General features: G+C 53.3%; 1 protein-coding gene across 4 annotated transcripts in view; it reads left to right on the plus strand.

The window, feature by feature from the left end:
• Positions 1-15,919, plus strand: part of LOC309381405 (period circadian protein homolog 1-like) — a 34,686-nt gene that overhangs the window by 15,699 nt on the left and 3,068 nt on the right. For 3 of the 4 annotated variants that reach the window (XM_081932356.1, XM_081932358.1, XM_081932357.1), the window contains exons 10-22: positions 303-409; positions 940-1,093; positions 2,225-2,333; positions 2,992-3,117; positions 3,236-3,344; positions 4,117-4,273; positions 6,601-6,728; positions 7,096-7,293; positions 9,998-10,246; positions 10,920-11,653; positions 12,809-12,968; positions 14,961-15,153; positions 15,676-15,826. In XM_081932356.1, the coding sequence (XP_081788482.1) occupies positions 303-409; positions 940-1,093; positions 2,225-2,333; positions 2,992-3,117; positions 3,236-3,344; positions 4,117-4,273; positions 6,601-6,728; positions 7,096-7,293; positions 9,998-10,246; positions 10,920-11,653; positions 12,809-12,968; positions 14,961-15,153; positions 15,676-15,826 (2,575 nt within the window). The remainder of the gene's footprint in view (positions 1-302; positions 410-939; positions 1,094-2,224; positions 2,334-2,991; positions 3,118-3,235; positions 3,345-4,116; positions 4,274-6,600; positions 6,729-7,095; positions 7,294-9,997; positions 10,247-10,919; positions 11,654-12,808; positions 12,969-14,960; positions 15,154-15,675; positions 15,827-15,919) is intronic. The other variant, XM_081932359.1, reaches the window with a different exon arrangement.

Consider the following 15,919-nt stretch of genomic DNA (forward strand, 5'->3'; position numbering starts at 1 on the left):
TTCTAGTCCCACCTTAGGCATGAAAGACAGATGGGTGACTTCGAGCCAATCACCAGGCGACAGGGAGTTCTAGTCCCGCCTTAGGCATGAAAGACAGATGGGTGACTTCGAGCCAATCACCGGGCGACAGGGAGTTCTAGTCCCGCCTTAGGCATGAAAGACAGATGGGTGACTTCGAGCCAATCACCGGGTGACAGGGAGTTCTAGTCCCGCCTAGGCACGAAAGCCATCTGGGTGACTTGGGGCCAATCACTCGCAGACCGACCAGCCCGCCTGACAGTCGCCTCTTCTCTCGTCCTCAGAGCTGCCCCCCTGCTTGGCTACCTCCCGCAAGACTTGGTTGGGACCCCTGTCCTTTTCTACTTGCACCCTGAGGACCGGCCTCTTATGCTGTCCATACACAAGAAAAGTAGGTATGAGCTGAACCAGCGCAGGGAGCAAGGCTGGGATTTTAATTTTAATTTTTAACTGTTGAGCAACTGTTCTGAGTTAGAGGACGACACGGGGGTGGTGGGGGAGATAATAATTGATTTACGACTGGTCCTCGCGCTTATGACCGGTCCTCACAATTACGACCATCCCCACCCCCACCCCCACTGGTCATTAGGGCTCATGGGCGTTACACTGGCGACTTTTGACGGCCGTTTATAACCTTCCCAGGTGGCAAAATGATAATAAGGGGATGCTGGGTTCGCTTAATGACCACCTGATTCACTTAATAACTACAGCAATTTGCTTAATGACCACGACACCCCCCCCCCCCTAAAAAAAGGTTAGAAAATCAGGCGTGACTCACTGAATGACAACCTTCGTCAGGAGTGGAAATCCCAGATGCAATTAAGGGTTGTAATTGGAGGAGCAGGGAAATGAAGGGAAGTTCGGCCTAGTGGTCACTGACCTTGATCCTCCTCCCTTCTCACCCGCCCCCCCTCCTTCCAGTCCTGCAATACGCCGGGCAGCCGTTCGACCACACGCCCATCCGCTTCTGCGCCCGCAATGGCGAATACGTCACTATCGACACCAGCTGGTCCAGCTTCGTAAACCCTTGGAGTCGCAAAGTCTCGTTTATCATGGGCAGGCACAAAGTGCGGACGTAAGTGTGAAACACGCTCTTGGGGCGAGGGTGCGGGAGTTCGGAAGGGGTGGGGGTCATCTCATTCGTTGGGATGAAGGACCCGGGGCGGGCGTCGTCGGTGGAAGAGAGCGGGAGAGGAAGGGCAGGGAGATGCCTCTGGGAGAGTGGGAGGAGCTTAGCTGGGGATGGTGGGGATGAGGGGGCGGAGCATATCGTGGGGTGGGGAGGAGGGGGGGGTTAGTGGACTTCCAAGGTGGGGCCAGAGAAGGTCATCTGGGTGGCCAGAATGGCTGCAGAGTCGGCCTTTCTCAAGCTTGGTCAGGTTGAAAATGGGTGGACTTCAACTCCCAGGATTCCCCAGCTAGCATTGCAGGTTGGGGAATTCTGGGAGTTGAAGTCCGCCCGTCTTAAAGGATGCTGGCTGGGGAATTCTGGGAGTTGAAGTCCGCCCGTCTTAAAGGATGCTGGCTGGGGAATTCTGGGAGTTGAAGTCCGCCCGTCTTAAAGGATGCTGGCTGGGGAATTCTGGGAGTTGAAGTCCGCCCGTCTTAAAGGATGCTGGCTGGGGAATTCTGGGAGTTGAAGTCCCCCCTACTTAAAGGATGCTGGCTGGGGAATTCTGGGAGTTGAAGTGCGCCCATCTTAAAGCATGGTGGCTGGGGAATTCTGGGAGTTGAAGTCCACCCCTCTTAAAGGATGCAGGCTGGGGAATTCTGGGAGTTGAAGTCCGCCCCTCTTAAACGAATTCTGGGAGTTGAAGTCCACCCCTCTTAAAGGAATTCTGGGAGTTGAAGTCCGCCCCTCTTAAACGAATTCTGGGAGTTGAAGTCCACCCCTCTTAAAGGAATTCTGGGAGTTGAAGTCCACCCCTCTTAAAGGAATTCTCGGAGTTGAAGTCCGCCCCTCTTAAAGGAATTCTGGGAGTTGAAGTCCACCCCTCTTAAAGGAATTCTGGGAGTTGAAGCCCACCCCTCTTAAAGGATGCTGGCTGGAGAACAAGGACCAAGGGAGGAGGAGATGGGATGGAGAGGAAGGAGGGGAGGGGCTGGACACAGCCCCAACATGCTAATAGGAAGTGGAATTGGGTGGAGCTTCCGGAGGGGATGCATGAGCTGGGCTCCTCCTCATCTCCTCTCTTGTTGACCTCAGGGGTCCCCTCAACGAGGACGTCTTCACCGCCCCCAAAGTCTTGAAGTCCAAGGCCCCGGAGGTGGACATTCAGGAGCTCTCCGAACAGATTCACCGGCTGCTGCTGCAGGTAAGCGCTCTTTCTTTCTTTCTTTCTTTCTTTCTTTCTTTCTTTCTTTCTTTCTTTCTTTCTTTCTTTCTTTCTTTCTTTCTTTCTCTCCCCCAGCCTTCCTTCCTCTCTTTTTCTTTCCTCCCTCCATTCCTTCTCTCTCTTTCCCCCTTCCTTCCTCTCTCTTTCTCTCCCTCTCCTTCCTTCCTTCCTTCCTCTCTTCTTTCTTTCCTCCCTCCCTTCTTTCCCTCCCTCCCTCCCTTCCTCTTCCACCCTTCTACCTCCTTCCTTCCTCCTTCCCCCTCTCTTTCTTTCTCTCTCGCCTTCCTTCCTCTCTTTTCTTTCTTTCCTCCCTCCCTTCCTTCTCTCCCTCCTTTCCTTCCTCTTCCACCCTTCAGCCTCCTTCTTTCCTCCTTCCCTTCTTTTTCGTTCTCTCTCTCTCCCTTCCTTCCTTCCTCTTCCACCCTTCTGCCTCCTTTCCTCCTTCCCCTTTCTTTTTCGTTCTCTCTCTCCCATTCCTTCCTCTTCCACCCTTCTGTCTCTTTCCTTCCTTCTTCCTTCCCCCTCTTTCTCTCTTTCTTTCTTTCTTTCCTCCCTCCCCCCATTCCTTCCTTCCCTCCCTCCCTTTTCTCCCCCCTACCTCCGCTCTAACCCTTCTCCTCCTCTCTCCATTGGGCAGCCGGTTCACAGCAGTGGAGCGTTGGGCCTTTGCAGCAACTCGGCCTCCCACGAGCAGCTCCTGAGCATCGCCTCTTCCAGCGACAGCAATGGCTTCCCCCTAGAGGAGGCCCAGGCTCTCCGGCCGGTAAGCGCAGGGAGGTCCGGGAGGGTCCGGGCAGCGGGACGGGTAGCCTGCCCCAGTGGAGGGGGAGAGGCGCTGGGGGATGGGGGCTCTTCTGACACAGCCTCCCTCTGGGTCCCAGATGACCTTCCAGGAGATCTGCAAGGATGTCCACATGGTCAAGAACCAGGGCCAGCAGCTCTTCATCGAGTCCCGGGTCAAGCCACCACCCATCAAGGCTTCTCGGCCAGGTAAGGAGAGGGAGACTCATCCCCTCCTCCTCTTCCTCCTCCATCTTTTCTTCTTGCCCTTTTCCTTCTTCTCCAGTTTCCCCATCCCTTCTCTTCCTTCTTCCCCCCTCCTCCTCCTCCTCCTCCTCCATCCCTTCTTCTCCTCTTCCTCCTCCCTTCTTCTTGCCCTTTTCTTCTCCAGTTTCTCCATCCCTTCTCCTCTTCCTCCTTCCCCTTTCTTCCTCCCCCTTCCCTTCTTCTCCTCTTCTCTTTCTCTCCCTCCTCCGCCTTGCCTTTTTCTTCGCCATCCCTTCTTCTTCCCTCCTTCCTCCTCCATTATCCCTTCTTCTAGCCCTTTTCCTTCTCCAGTTTCACCATCACCTCTCTTCCTTCTTCCCCTTTCTTCCTCCTCCTTCCCTCCTCTGCTTCTTGTCTTCCTCCTCCCTTTTTCTTACCCTTCTTCCTCCTTTTTCCCTCCTCCTCCATCCCTTCTTCTCCTCTTCCTCCTCCCCCTCCTTGCCCTTTTCTTCTGCTTCCCCATCCCCTTTTCCTTCCCTTCTTCTTCTTCTTCCTCCTCCTCCTCCATCTCTTCTTCTCCCTCCTCCTCTTCCTGCTTCTCACTCTTCTTTTCTTCCCCTCCTCCTTCCCCTTCTTCCTCCCCCTCCCCCTCCCATTATACACACCAACCCATGAGCCACCGCAGTGCCTTCATCCTGGTATTTTTTTTTGCAAAAGTCCCCTTCTGGTCTGGGAAAGCCCCTTCCCTGCTGAAGGTTGCCCTTCTCCTTTCTAGCTCTGGATCCCCCCGTCAGTCACACCGGGCGATCAAAGGAGGCCTTCAGGGACGTGGAGAAGAGGTCACACAAGGCCACCACCTCCGAGGATTCCGTGCGGAAGGAGCCTTCCAACTACTCCTATCAGCAGATCAACTGCCTGGACGGAATTATCCGGTAAGAATTTGGCCGATGCTCTCATTTTGGGCAAGATGTTTTTGCTGTCAATCTTTTGGAAATCTCCCTCCTTCCCCCACCTTCTCCTTCCTATCCCAACCTATCCAGGTCCTCAATTTCTGTCCGCCCCTTTGAGATAAGGAGAAGCCTGAGTTCTCCACTCCTCCAAAAAGGAAAGCTTCATCTGACTCGTTTAGCAATTTGTGCAAGATAAAGTGTCCGAGGGTGGGGATGGAGTCAAAAGAGGAATCGGCCTAGAATCCCTACGTAGCCACAAGCGATTCCTGCACATAGGCTTTCAGCAATAAAGTATTTAGTTAGAAGATTCCTGTGCGGAGGCTTCCAGCAATAAACTAATTGAGATTCCGCACATAGTCTTCCAGCAGTAAAGCAGTTTAGTTAGAAGATTCCTGTGCGGAGGCTTTCAGCAATAAAGCAGTTTAGTTAGAAGATTCCCGCGCAGAGGCTTTCAGCAATAGAACAGTTTAGTTAGAAGATTCCCGCGCAGAGGCTTTCAGCAATAGAACAGTTTAGTTAGAAGATTCCCATGCGGAGGCTTTCAGCAATGAAGCAGTTTAGTTAGAAGATTCCTGTGCGGAGGCTTTCAGCAATAGAACAGTTTAGTTAGAAGATTCCCATGCGGAGGCTTTCAGCAATGAAGCAGTTTAGTTAGAAGATTCCTGTGCGGAGGCTTTCAGCAATAGAACAGTTTAGTTAGAAGATTCCCGCGCAGAGGCTTTCAGCAATAGAACAGTTTAGTTAGAAGATTCCCATGCGGAGGCTTTCAGCAATGAAGCAGTTTAGTTAGAAGATTCCTGTGCGGAGGCTTTCAGCAATAGAACAGTTTAGTTAGAAGATTCCTATGCGGAGGCTTTCAGCAATAAAGCAGTTTAGTTAGAAGATTCCCGTGTGGAGGCTTTCAGCAATAAAGCATTTAGTTAGAAGATTCCTGTGCGGAGGCTTTCAGCAATAGAACAGTTTAGTTAGAAGATTCCCATGCGGAGGCTTTCAGCAATGAAGCAGTTTAGTTAGAAGATTCCTGTGCGGAGGCTTTCAGCAATAAAGCATTTAGTTAGAAGATTCCCGCGCAGAGGCTTTCAGCAATAGAACAGTTTAGTTAGAAGATTCCCATGCGGAGGCTTTCAGCAATGAAGCAGTTTAGTTAGAAGATTCCTGTGCGGAGGCTTTCAGCAATAGAACAGTTTAGTTAGAAGATTCCCATGCGGAGGCTTTCAGCAATGAAGCATTTAGTTAGAAGATTCCCGCGCAGAGGCTTTCAGCAATAGAACAGTTTAGTTAGAAGATTCCCATGCGGAGGCTTTCAGCAATGAAGCAGTTTAGTTAGAAGATTCCTGTGCGGAGGCTTTCAGCAATAGAACAGTTTAGTTAGAAGATTCCTGTGCGGAGGCTTTCAGCAATAAAGCATTTAGTTAGAAGATTCCCGCGCAGAGGCTTTCAGCAATAGAACAGTTTAGTTAGAAGATTCCCATGCGGAGGCTTTCAGCAATGAAGCAGTTTAGTTAGAAGATTCCTGTGCGGAGGCTTTCAGCAATAGAACAGTTTAGTTAGAAGATTCCCATGCGGAGGCTTTCAGCAATAAAGCATTTAGTTAGAAGATTCCTGTGCGGAGGCTTTCAGCAATAGAACAGTTTAGTTAGAAGATTCCCATGCGGAGGCTTTCAGCAATGAAGCAGTTTAGTTAGAAGATTCCCGTGCGGAGGCTTTCAGCAATAGAACAGTTTAGTTAGAAGATTCCCATGCGGAGGCTTTCAGCAATGAAGCAGTTTAGTTAGAAGATTCCTGTGCGGAGGCTTTCAGCAATAGAACAGTTTAGTTAGAAGATTCCCATGCGGAGGCTTTCAGCAATAAAGCATTTAGTTAGAAGATTCCTGTGCGGAGGCTTTCAGCAATAGAACAGTTTAGTTAGAAGATTCCCATGCGGAGGCTTTCAGCAATAGAACAGTTTAGTTAGAAGATTCCCATGCGGAGGCTTTCAGCAATAGAACAGTTTAGTTAGAAGATTCCCATGCGCAGGCTTTCAGCAATGAAGCAGTTTAGTTAGAAGATTCCCGTGCGGAGGCTTTCAGCAATAGAACAGTTTAGTTAGAAGATTCCCATGCGGAGGCTTTCAGCAATAGAACAGTTTAGTTAGAAGATTCCCATGCGGAGGCTTTCAGCAATAAAGCATTTAGTTAGAAGATTCCTACGCGGAGGCTTTCAGCAATAGAACAGTTTAATCGGTCCATCACAGGTACACCTAGGTCTTTGGCACCTGACATTGCTGCTTTTTCAAATCTCCCCCACCCCCCCTCCTTCCCTCCCTACAGATACCTGGAAAGCTGTAACATCCCCAGCCGGGTGAAACGCAAGTGCGGCTCCTCCTCTTACACCACCTCCTCCAATTCGGACGACGACAAGCAGAAAGCGTGCCAGCAGGTGGCCGCGCAGAGCAAAGGTGAGTCTCCTCCTCTCCCCGCTTCCCTTTCCCAAAAACCTTCCCACCCTCCCCCACCCTCCCCCAATTTTGCCTAGGCTTCTCCGTGATCCGGCTTCCGCTCTTCCCCGCTACTTTCTCCCGTTCCTTTGTGTGTGATTTTCCTGCTCCTGCCTGGGGTCTTCGGAGCTGCCGGTGGCCCCCTCGGAAGAGGGAGAGGTCTCCCCATGGTGCTGGGGGGGAGGGCTCTTTCCGTCCTCCCCCGCGGCTATGTCGACCGAGGTTTTGGCATCTCCTATGTCTCTCTGTCCTGCTCTTCGGTGTGTCTCAGGGGCCCAGAGACCCCCTCCCCTGCCTCGAGTTCTAATCCAGCCCTCTCTTTGGACAGATGTGCCCGAGGAGAGGCTGCCGGCCACAGAGCGCCAGCCCGAGAGGGAAGAACCCGGGGTGGCGGTGGCGGTGGGAGGCCCTCTTGCTCCGCTGGCCTTGCCTACTAGCAAAGCCGAGAGCGTGGTGTCGGTGACCAGTCAGTGCAGCTTCAGCAGTACCATCGTCCACGTGGGAGACAAGAAGCCCCCGGAGTCGGGTAGGGGAGGTGGTCCACCCACCTTTTTTGAGAGCATCCAGGGCAGGGTGGGGTGGGGTGGGCGGGGCGGATGCGGCAGCTGGGAGACGAGTCGAGGAAGGAAGGCGCGGCGGGAAGATGTAGGGATGCAGGTCGATGGAGGTAGAGATTGGGAGGGGGACGCAGCTTGATGGAGGGAGGGTGGGGTCTACATCAGAGATTTGGGTATTTTGTGGTCCCGGCCCCTCCGGGCCACATCGGGCCCTTTGGACTTCCCTGTCGCGTCGCCCCCACCCCCCTTCCCAAGGCAAATTGGAAATTAGATATCAAATATAATTAACCACCTGTACAGGTAAATCCAACAGGGTGTCAAGAAGTGGGACTCAGTGGCTAAGACGCTGAGTTTGTCGATCAGAAAGGTCGGATGTTCGAATCCCTAGCGCCGCGTAACGGAGTGAGCACCCGTGACTTGTCCCAGCTTCTGCCAACCTAGCCGTTCGAAAGCATGTAAAAAAAATGCAAGTAGAAAAATAGGAACCACCTTTGGTGGGAAGGCAACAGCGCTCCGTGCGCCTTCGGCGTTGAGTCATGCCGGCCACATGACCACGGAGACGTCTTCGGCTTTGAAACGGAGATGAGCACCGCCCCCTAGAGTCAGGAACGACTAGCACATCTGTGCGAGGGGAACCTTTACCTTTAAATCCTCAACTTACGAGCATATTTGAACCCCAAATTTTCCGCTGCTGAGCCAGGAGCGTTTAAGTGAGCTTTGTCCCATCGTACGACCTCCCTTGCCGCCATTGTTAAGTGAATCCGTGCCGTTGCTTAGACAGCACGGGCGGTCCCCGACTTACAACAGTTCGCTTAAGTGACTGTTCTGAGTTACAACAGTGGAAAAAGAATCGTTTTTCACCCTTTAATGACCGTTGCTCGTGATGGGATTTACCTTTGGGTGCTTTTGATGGCCGACTCGCATTTATGACGGTTGCCGTGTTCCCTCTGGGTCACGGGGCAGTTGAATTAACTTAACAACTGCAGGGATTCCCTTAGCCACGGTGGCAAGAGAGGTCATAAAATGGGGCAAAGCTCTCTTGACGAAAGGTCTCGCTTAGCAGCCTAATTTCTGGGTTCCCTTGTGGTCGTAAGTTGAAGCCTAACTAGATTTTTGCCAGTCATAGCTAATCAAAAAAACATACCACCTGCTGCTTTTTATAAACAGTACATAAATATTATCATATTTATATTATAATACTTATTTAGTAATATGATATAAATACGTTATAAATATTAACATTGGGTAGAATTAAGTTCTGGTCCCAGTTCTTGCCTCCATCCCCACTCTATTTTGGCTTTGGGGACTCATTGCCACTGGACGGTGTGTTGGCCATTTTATTTATTTATTTCTGATATTTATTTCCTGCCCGTCTTGGTAGCCAACGGCTCTGGGTGGCTTAACAGCATAAAAAGATTATTTAAAAAATGAGATAAAACATTAGATTAAAAAAAAATGCAAGATAAAATAACGGACAAAATAAAATCTAAAAAAGATTAATAAAAATGCTAGACGTTATTGGAAGCGATTAGTTATGTAATGAATGAGGGGAGATGGGTTGGACTAGATGACCCAGAAGGTCCCTTTCAACTCGTACATCCTGCGATCACCCTCGACAATGTTTTAAGACGGGTGTGGGCTTCATCCCAACGATCTCATTTTACGACTGTTTTTTTTTTTTTTGGCAACGGTCGTTCGTTCTTTCGGCGAGCCCATCGTTCGCTGTAGGGTGGGTTGGGTTTTTTCCCCCGTCAGAAACCCCGAATTAAAACACTGATTTTCTGGTAACCCTCCATCCCACAACCACAGCGAACGATGGGCTCGCCGAACGACTATCGCCCCCCCCCCCCCCAAAAAAAACAGTCGCAAAATAGGATCCCTGGGATGTTGCGAACGGAGATAAATGCAGGCCGATTAGTGACCGTCCAAAATGCAGATCACGTGACCACGGCGTGGGGAGGGTGGGGTAGAGCTGGCTTTTGGAAGTTCAGAGTTGTGTCACAAGCAAACTTTCTTTGGGGGTGGTGAGGGGTGTCGGTCACAACTTCAAACAGTCGCAAAGCGAGCAATTTATAAGTCGAGTGAATTCCCTGTAACGGATTCCTAATTTTCCTTCCTTGGGGGGAAAAACCCAGCCAAGAAAATATGCCTAGATATCCGGAGCCGAGCCGAAAACATGCCGGTTCTTGAAACCCGAGATTTTTTGAAACGTGTCTAGGTTGTCCTCGACGTACGACCGTTCGCTTAGTGACCGTCCCAACTGATGACGGCGCTGGGGGAAAAAAATTGACTTGGCCGGTTGTTATCCACACTCACAATCCTCGCAGTGTCTGTCCCCCCCCCCCCGGTCAAGTCACGTGATCAAAATCGGCCCCTTGACTCGTACTTATGCCCGGGGTCCCCTTTTGCGGAACAACCGTGTTACTCGTGTACCCACTGCACTTAACAACCGTGGTCAGGAAGGTCGTAAAATGGGGTGTTCACGTTTCGCTTAGCAACGGTGGTTTGGGGTTGATGGGTGGTCGTAAGTTGAGGAGTTGCTTATTTAAGGCATAAGCGGTGGGTTTTTTTTCTCCTGGAGGATGGGAAGCCACGGATGGACTGACCTTCGCTTTCCCTGTTTTTGGTGTCTCCTCTTCCTCCTCCTCCTCCCTACTTCCCCCCCCTCCCCAGACATCGTCATGATGGAAGAGACGGCGCCCAGCGCCACCCCGCCTGCCCCTCCGCCCAGCGTGACCCCCGACCGGGAACAACAGTACCGCCGGGTGGGCCTGACCAAGGAGGTGCTCTCCATCCACACCCAGAAGGAAGAACACTCCTTCCTGACTCGCTTCAAAGACCTCAGCCAGCTGCACGTCTTCAACTCCCCTTCCCGGCTCAGCTGGCAGGAGCTGCACCACCCTGGGGCCCAGGACCAGCGAGGTGAGGGGATGGGGGTGGTGGTGAAGAAGACACGGGACGTATCCTCCTTTTCTCTCTCTTTCCCCCTTCTCTTCCTCCTTCCTTCTTTTCTCCTCCTCATCCGCGAAACCCCCTTTTCTAACCGCCGAATTTCTCCAAAAAGAAGGCATTTTCTTTCGACCGCTGACCCCCCCCCCCCATTAGGGCTTCTTTTCGGAGGGTTCTAATTATGGACTCTCCTCGCGGGAGTGGCGGCAGCGACAGCCCCGCCCAGCAGGAGTCCGCCACTTTGTCCGCTTCTCCTGCGGCCGCTTGCTGCCACTCACTGTTCTCACCTAGGCTTCCCCAGCAGCACGAACCTGAGTCCTTGTCCCGTTAAACCCCTTTTATTTAATATATGGTGAATCCCCTCTAAATTATGGCAACTGCCATGATTTAGGCTTTTAAGGTTGGCCTGGATGATTGAATCTTCGTTTAGTTTCCTCCTTATTCCTTTCTCTTTCTCGTCTTCCTCCCTGCTTCTCTTCCTTCCTTCCACTTTTCCCACTTCCTCCTTCCTCTTGGCTTCCTCTTTTTCCTTCTTCCTCTTCCTTCTCCTTCCCCCTCTTCATCTGGTTTCCTGCTTTCTCTTCCTCCCTCCCTCCCTCCTCTTTTTTTCCTCTTCCTTCATTCTCTTTTCTTTTCGTCTCCCCAGGACTCCGCGGCCCACGCCTGGGACCTCGCGGGCTAAACGGCCGGGGACGCAGCTGGAAGTCCAAGGCCAAACGCATCCGGCAGAACAAATTGTCAAACAGCACCAGCTCCCCCCAGAACTCGGTGGTCTCACCCCCGCAGCTGCCCTGCCCCCCCGCTGCCTCCTCTTGGGCCCCCTCAGGCCCTTCCCCGCCCACCCTCCCAAACATGTCCTACCCGGCTGTTATGCCCACCTACCCCATCCCCGTCTTTTCCCCTCGCCCCACAGCGCCCACAGCTAACGAGCCTTCACACAACCCCTTGTCAGCCCCTCAGTTCCCTGTCGCCCCCATGGTGGCCCTCGTCCTGCCCAATTACGTCTTCCCCCAGATCAACAACCCCCTCCCCCAGACATACTTTCCTGGGAGTTCCGTTTTCCCCTTTGGACCGCCGCAGCCGGGCAACACCACGCTAGCTCCCGGGCCCGAAGCCGGCCTGCAAGTGCCTTCTCCCTCTTCCACTCCCCACTCGATGAGCCAGCCTGAGCGGGCTGAATCCCCCCTCTTCGAATCGCGCTGCAGCTCCCCCTTGCAGCTGAACCTGCTCCAGATGGAAGAGCTGCCCAAGCCGAGCGACCGCCAAGAAGCCGTCCTGAGCGGTCAAGCGGGACCAGCCGCCACCTCTGCGGATTGGGTTGGAGTGACCGGCGGGCAGGGCCTGGGGAATGAACTCGGCCCGCCACAGGAAGCCTGTATGGTAAGCAGCCCCGAGGCTAAAGGTCTCCTCCATTCCCTCCGAGCGGAGTCCTCTACTGGGGACGAGTTCAGATTTTTGATTATCTGGGAGAAGGCCCCGGTTGATGAGCAGTCACGCAATGTCCTGTGCTTCCTTCCCGCCACTGAGATGTCCCCACGAGTCAGTTCTAGTTTCATTTTTGGGCAGGGGCGTCAGACCCGATTTCATGGAGGGACGCATCAGGGTTACGGTTGATCTTGCGGGGCTGGGGCAGGTGTGGTCAGCTCACTCGAGGCTCCGTTTTCAGCCGCGATGGCCTCCTGCAGTTCTCTGCCAGTGAAAAGTGAGCTTTGGGGACTCTGTGCGACCTTTCCTGGCTCCGCTTTCAGCTGCGACGGCCTCCTGCAGCCCTTTGCGAGTGAAAATGGAGCTCGGAAGACTGTGTGCAGTCCGCCCAGGTTCTGTTTTCAGCCGTGACGGCCTCCTGCAGCCCTCTGCGACTGAAAATGGAGCTTGGAAGACTGTGCGCGGCCTTCCCTGGCTCCGTTTTCAGCTGCAACGGCCTCCTGCAGCCCTCTGTGACTGAAAATGGAGCTTGTGGGACTGTGTGTGGCCCTCTCAGGCTCCGCTTTCAGCCGCGATGGCCTCCTGCAGCCCTCTGCGACTGAACATGGAGCTCGGAAGACTGTGTGCAGCTCCTCCCAGGTTCCGTTTTCAGCCGTGACGGCCTCCTGCAGCCCTCTGTGAGTGAAAATGGAGGTTGGGGGACTGTGTGCGGCCTTCCCTGGCTCCGATCGCCTCCTGCAGCCCTCTGCGAGTGAAAATGGAGTTCAGGAGACTGTGCACACTCCCCCCCCCCCCGGCTCCGTTTTTCTGGCCAGTCCTTCGTTGTTTCCAGGCCGAGTCCACGGGCCAGTTCTAAGTCCCCCATGGACCAGATGCTGCCCACGGGCCTCGACTTTGACACACCTGTTCTTGGAGTTGCATAGTCCAAATCAAGGACTGGAAAGTTTTGCTCCGCTGTGAGCTGGACGAGAAGATTGAGGTTGCGATGAGAGCCGCTGGGAGGTTACGGCGGTAGGAAGGGGGCGACTCCAGGGTTTGCCAGAAAGGAACTTATTCCCCGAGAAGACACTCCTTCCTGATCCTAACCTTGGTGCCATCATCCCCTTCCAGGTGGAAGCTCATGATTCCTCCAACAACGACGCTTTGTCAAGCTCCAGTGACCTCCTGGATCTCCTCCTCCAAGAAGATTCGCGCTCGGGCACAGGGTCGGCCGCCTCGGGCTCCATGGGCTCAGGCTCCAACGGAGAGAGCACGTCTGCCAGCGGGACCAGTAAGTCCAGCAACCGAGTTGCTTGCGGCAAGATCTGGCATGGGGTCCACAGTTCGCCATCAGCTGGGTTCCTTTTTAGGAACCGGAAGTCCTGAGCTATCCCTAGCAGGAAAGCCATGAAGGTCATAGCTTTGAGGAGATTTTCACCAGCATTTCCTCTCTTCCCGGATGCCTTTATCCAGTTCGTGGTACGGGAAGGACTTACTGTTGTGGGCTGTTGGGCGCCAGCCCCTCCAGCAACCGAATGAGAGGAGGAGGAGGCGGCGTGTGAGTCAGAGTCAGCATCAGGGGAACCTGCAAGCTCTGAGGGGGAAGAGGGAATGGGTCTGTCAGAGAGAGAGAGAGAGGGAGACAGAGGTGGAGCCTGGGTTGTCCGTCAGCCCTCAGATAGAGAGTCAACAGCTCCTGGATCTGGAGGTGGCTGATGAGGAAGAGGAGGAACAGCTGGGTCCAGTGCCAGATGCGCAGAAGGGAGAGGAGAGGAGAGCAATGGAAATCTATGGGCCAGTCCTCAGGACGGAGGAACCACTGCTGCTAGCGAAGCTCCACCCTAGCTCTGGGGATAAAAGGCAAGGGGGTGGAGACGAATAGATGTGGCAGAGGAGAGGAGAGCAGTGGAAATCTATGGGCTGGTCCTCAGGACGGAGGAACCACTGCTGCTAAGGAAGCCCCACCCTAGCTCGGGATAAAAGGCAAGGGGCGAAGACGAATAGATGTGGCAGAGGAGAGGAGAGCAGTGGAAATCTATGGGCTGGTCCTCAGGACGGAGGAACCACTGCTGCTAAGGAAGCCCCACCCTAGCTCGGGATAAAAGGCAAGGGGCGGAGATGAATAGATGTGGCAGAGGAGAGGAGAGCAGTGGAAATCTATGGGCCGGTTCCTCAGGACGGAGGAACCACTGCTGCTAAGGAAGCCCCACCCTAGCTCGGGATAAAAGGCAAGGGGCGGAGATGAATAGATGTGGCAGAGGAGAGGAGAGCAGTGGAAATCTATGGGCTGGTCCTCAGGACGGAGGAACCACTGCTGCTAAGGAAGCCCCACCCTAGCTCGGGATAAAAGGCAAGGGGCGGAGATGAATAGATGTGGCAGAGGAGAGGAGAGCAGTGGAAATCTATGGGCTGGTCCTCAGGACGGAGGAACCACTGCTGCTAAGGAAGCCCCACCCTAGCTCGGGATAAAAGGCAAGGGGCGGAGATGAATAGATGTGGCAGAGGAGAGGAGAGCAGTGGAAATCTATGGGCCGGTTCCTCAGGACAGAGGAACCACTGCTGCTAAGGAAGCCCCACCCTAGCTCGGGATAAAAGGCAAGGGGCGGAGATGAATAGATGTGGCAGAGGAGAGGAGAGCAGTGGAAATCTATAGGCTGGTCCTCAGGACGGAGGAACCACTGCTGCTAAGGAAGCCCCACCCTAGCTCTGGGGATAAAAGGCAAGGGGGCGGAGATGAATAGATGTGGCAGACAACTGTAGGCCGGATGGACTTGTTAAACTGCAATGAGAGAGAAACTCTTTGCTGGGGCTCTGAATAAAGGAATCTTTTGAGTTACCGTATTTTTCGGAGTATAAGACGGACCTTTTTCCCTCAAAAAGAGGGTGAAAACCTGGGTGCGTCTTATACACTGAATACAGCATTTTTGGCCTCCCGAAACCCCGCCCCCTTCACCAAAATGGCCGTGCATAGCCTTTAGGAGGCTTCCAGAGTGCTCCTGGGGGCTGGGGAGGGCAGAAACGAGCGAAAAACAAGCTCGTTTTTGCACGCTACAAGCCTCCTAAAGGCTATGCACGGCCATTTTTTGACAAAAAAAAAAACCGGATCGTTTTTGGGAGGTCTGCAAAGTGCAAACACTTTTTTAAAAAAATTTGCCTCTTCAAAATCTTGGTGCGTCTTATACTCCGAAAAATACGGTAACTTCAGACGGTTTGTTGTGTTTAGGGAGCTGGGTCAGAATACTTAGCTGTATCCAACCGGTTTCCTCTTTTCCTCCCCCCTCAGCGAGCAGCAAGAGTAGCCACACCAGCAAATACTTCGGCAGCATCGACTCGTCCGAGAACGATTCGCGGGCCAAGAAGCGGTCGGCGGCGGAGGACAATGAAGACTTCATGAAATACGTCCTCCAGGATCCCATCTGGTTGCTGATGGCCAACACCGACAATAAGGTCATGATGACCTATCAGCTGCCCACCAGGTGAGTCCTTTCCCCGCTGCTGGATTTCGGACCCCGCTCGATTCTCCTGGGAACGAGGTTTTTAGGATCCTCCGCGAGAGAAGAAAACAGAAGCTTCTGTTCTCGTTCAGGGCAGGGGGTCGGCAACCTTAACCACTCAAAAGGGCCACTCGGATCCGCTTCCCACAGAAAAGAAAAAAAACAGCAGCCACAAAAACTATTGGGGGGGGTGGGGTTGAAAAGCTCAATAAACTACATGCCGGCGAGTGTCACACCTTGGTGGTTGTGAAGCATATTTTGAGCGATAGGGAACCGTAGCGTTATGGATGAAAGAACCATGTGTAGCTTCAGAGGTTGCCGACCCCGGGTTAAGGGGGATGCTGGGATCCCGGAGGTGGGGTGGTGGTGGCGGCGGCTTTTGTTTGCTTTAATTTTGGTTGGAGTTCTGGGGACGGGTGCCATGGGCACTTGTGGCCGCCTCGTAGGAGACGCCGATTGTCCAGCATTTCTGACCCACTGTTCCGCTGTCTCTCTCTTCGGCAGGGACATGGAGACCGTCCTGCAGGGGGATCGCGAGAAACTGAAGCAGCTGCAGAAGCAACAGCCCCGATTCACGGAAGATCAGAAGAGGGAGCTGGCCGAGGTCCATTCCTGGGTACCTAAGGGGATCCTGCCCAAAGCCATTAACGTCATGGTGAGGAGGCCACTGGCGGCTCCCGGGGGTGGGTGGTGGGTAGGAGGGATGTTGGGAGCAACGAGGGGACACTGGAATAATGGATTCACAGAA

The sequence above is a fragment of the Natrix helvetica genome (genome assembly GCF_964273705.1).
Source record: "Natrix helvetica genome assembly, chromosome: Z".
NCBI lineage: Eukaryota > Metazoa > Chordata > Lepidosauria > Squamata > Natricidae > Natrix > Natrix helvetica.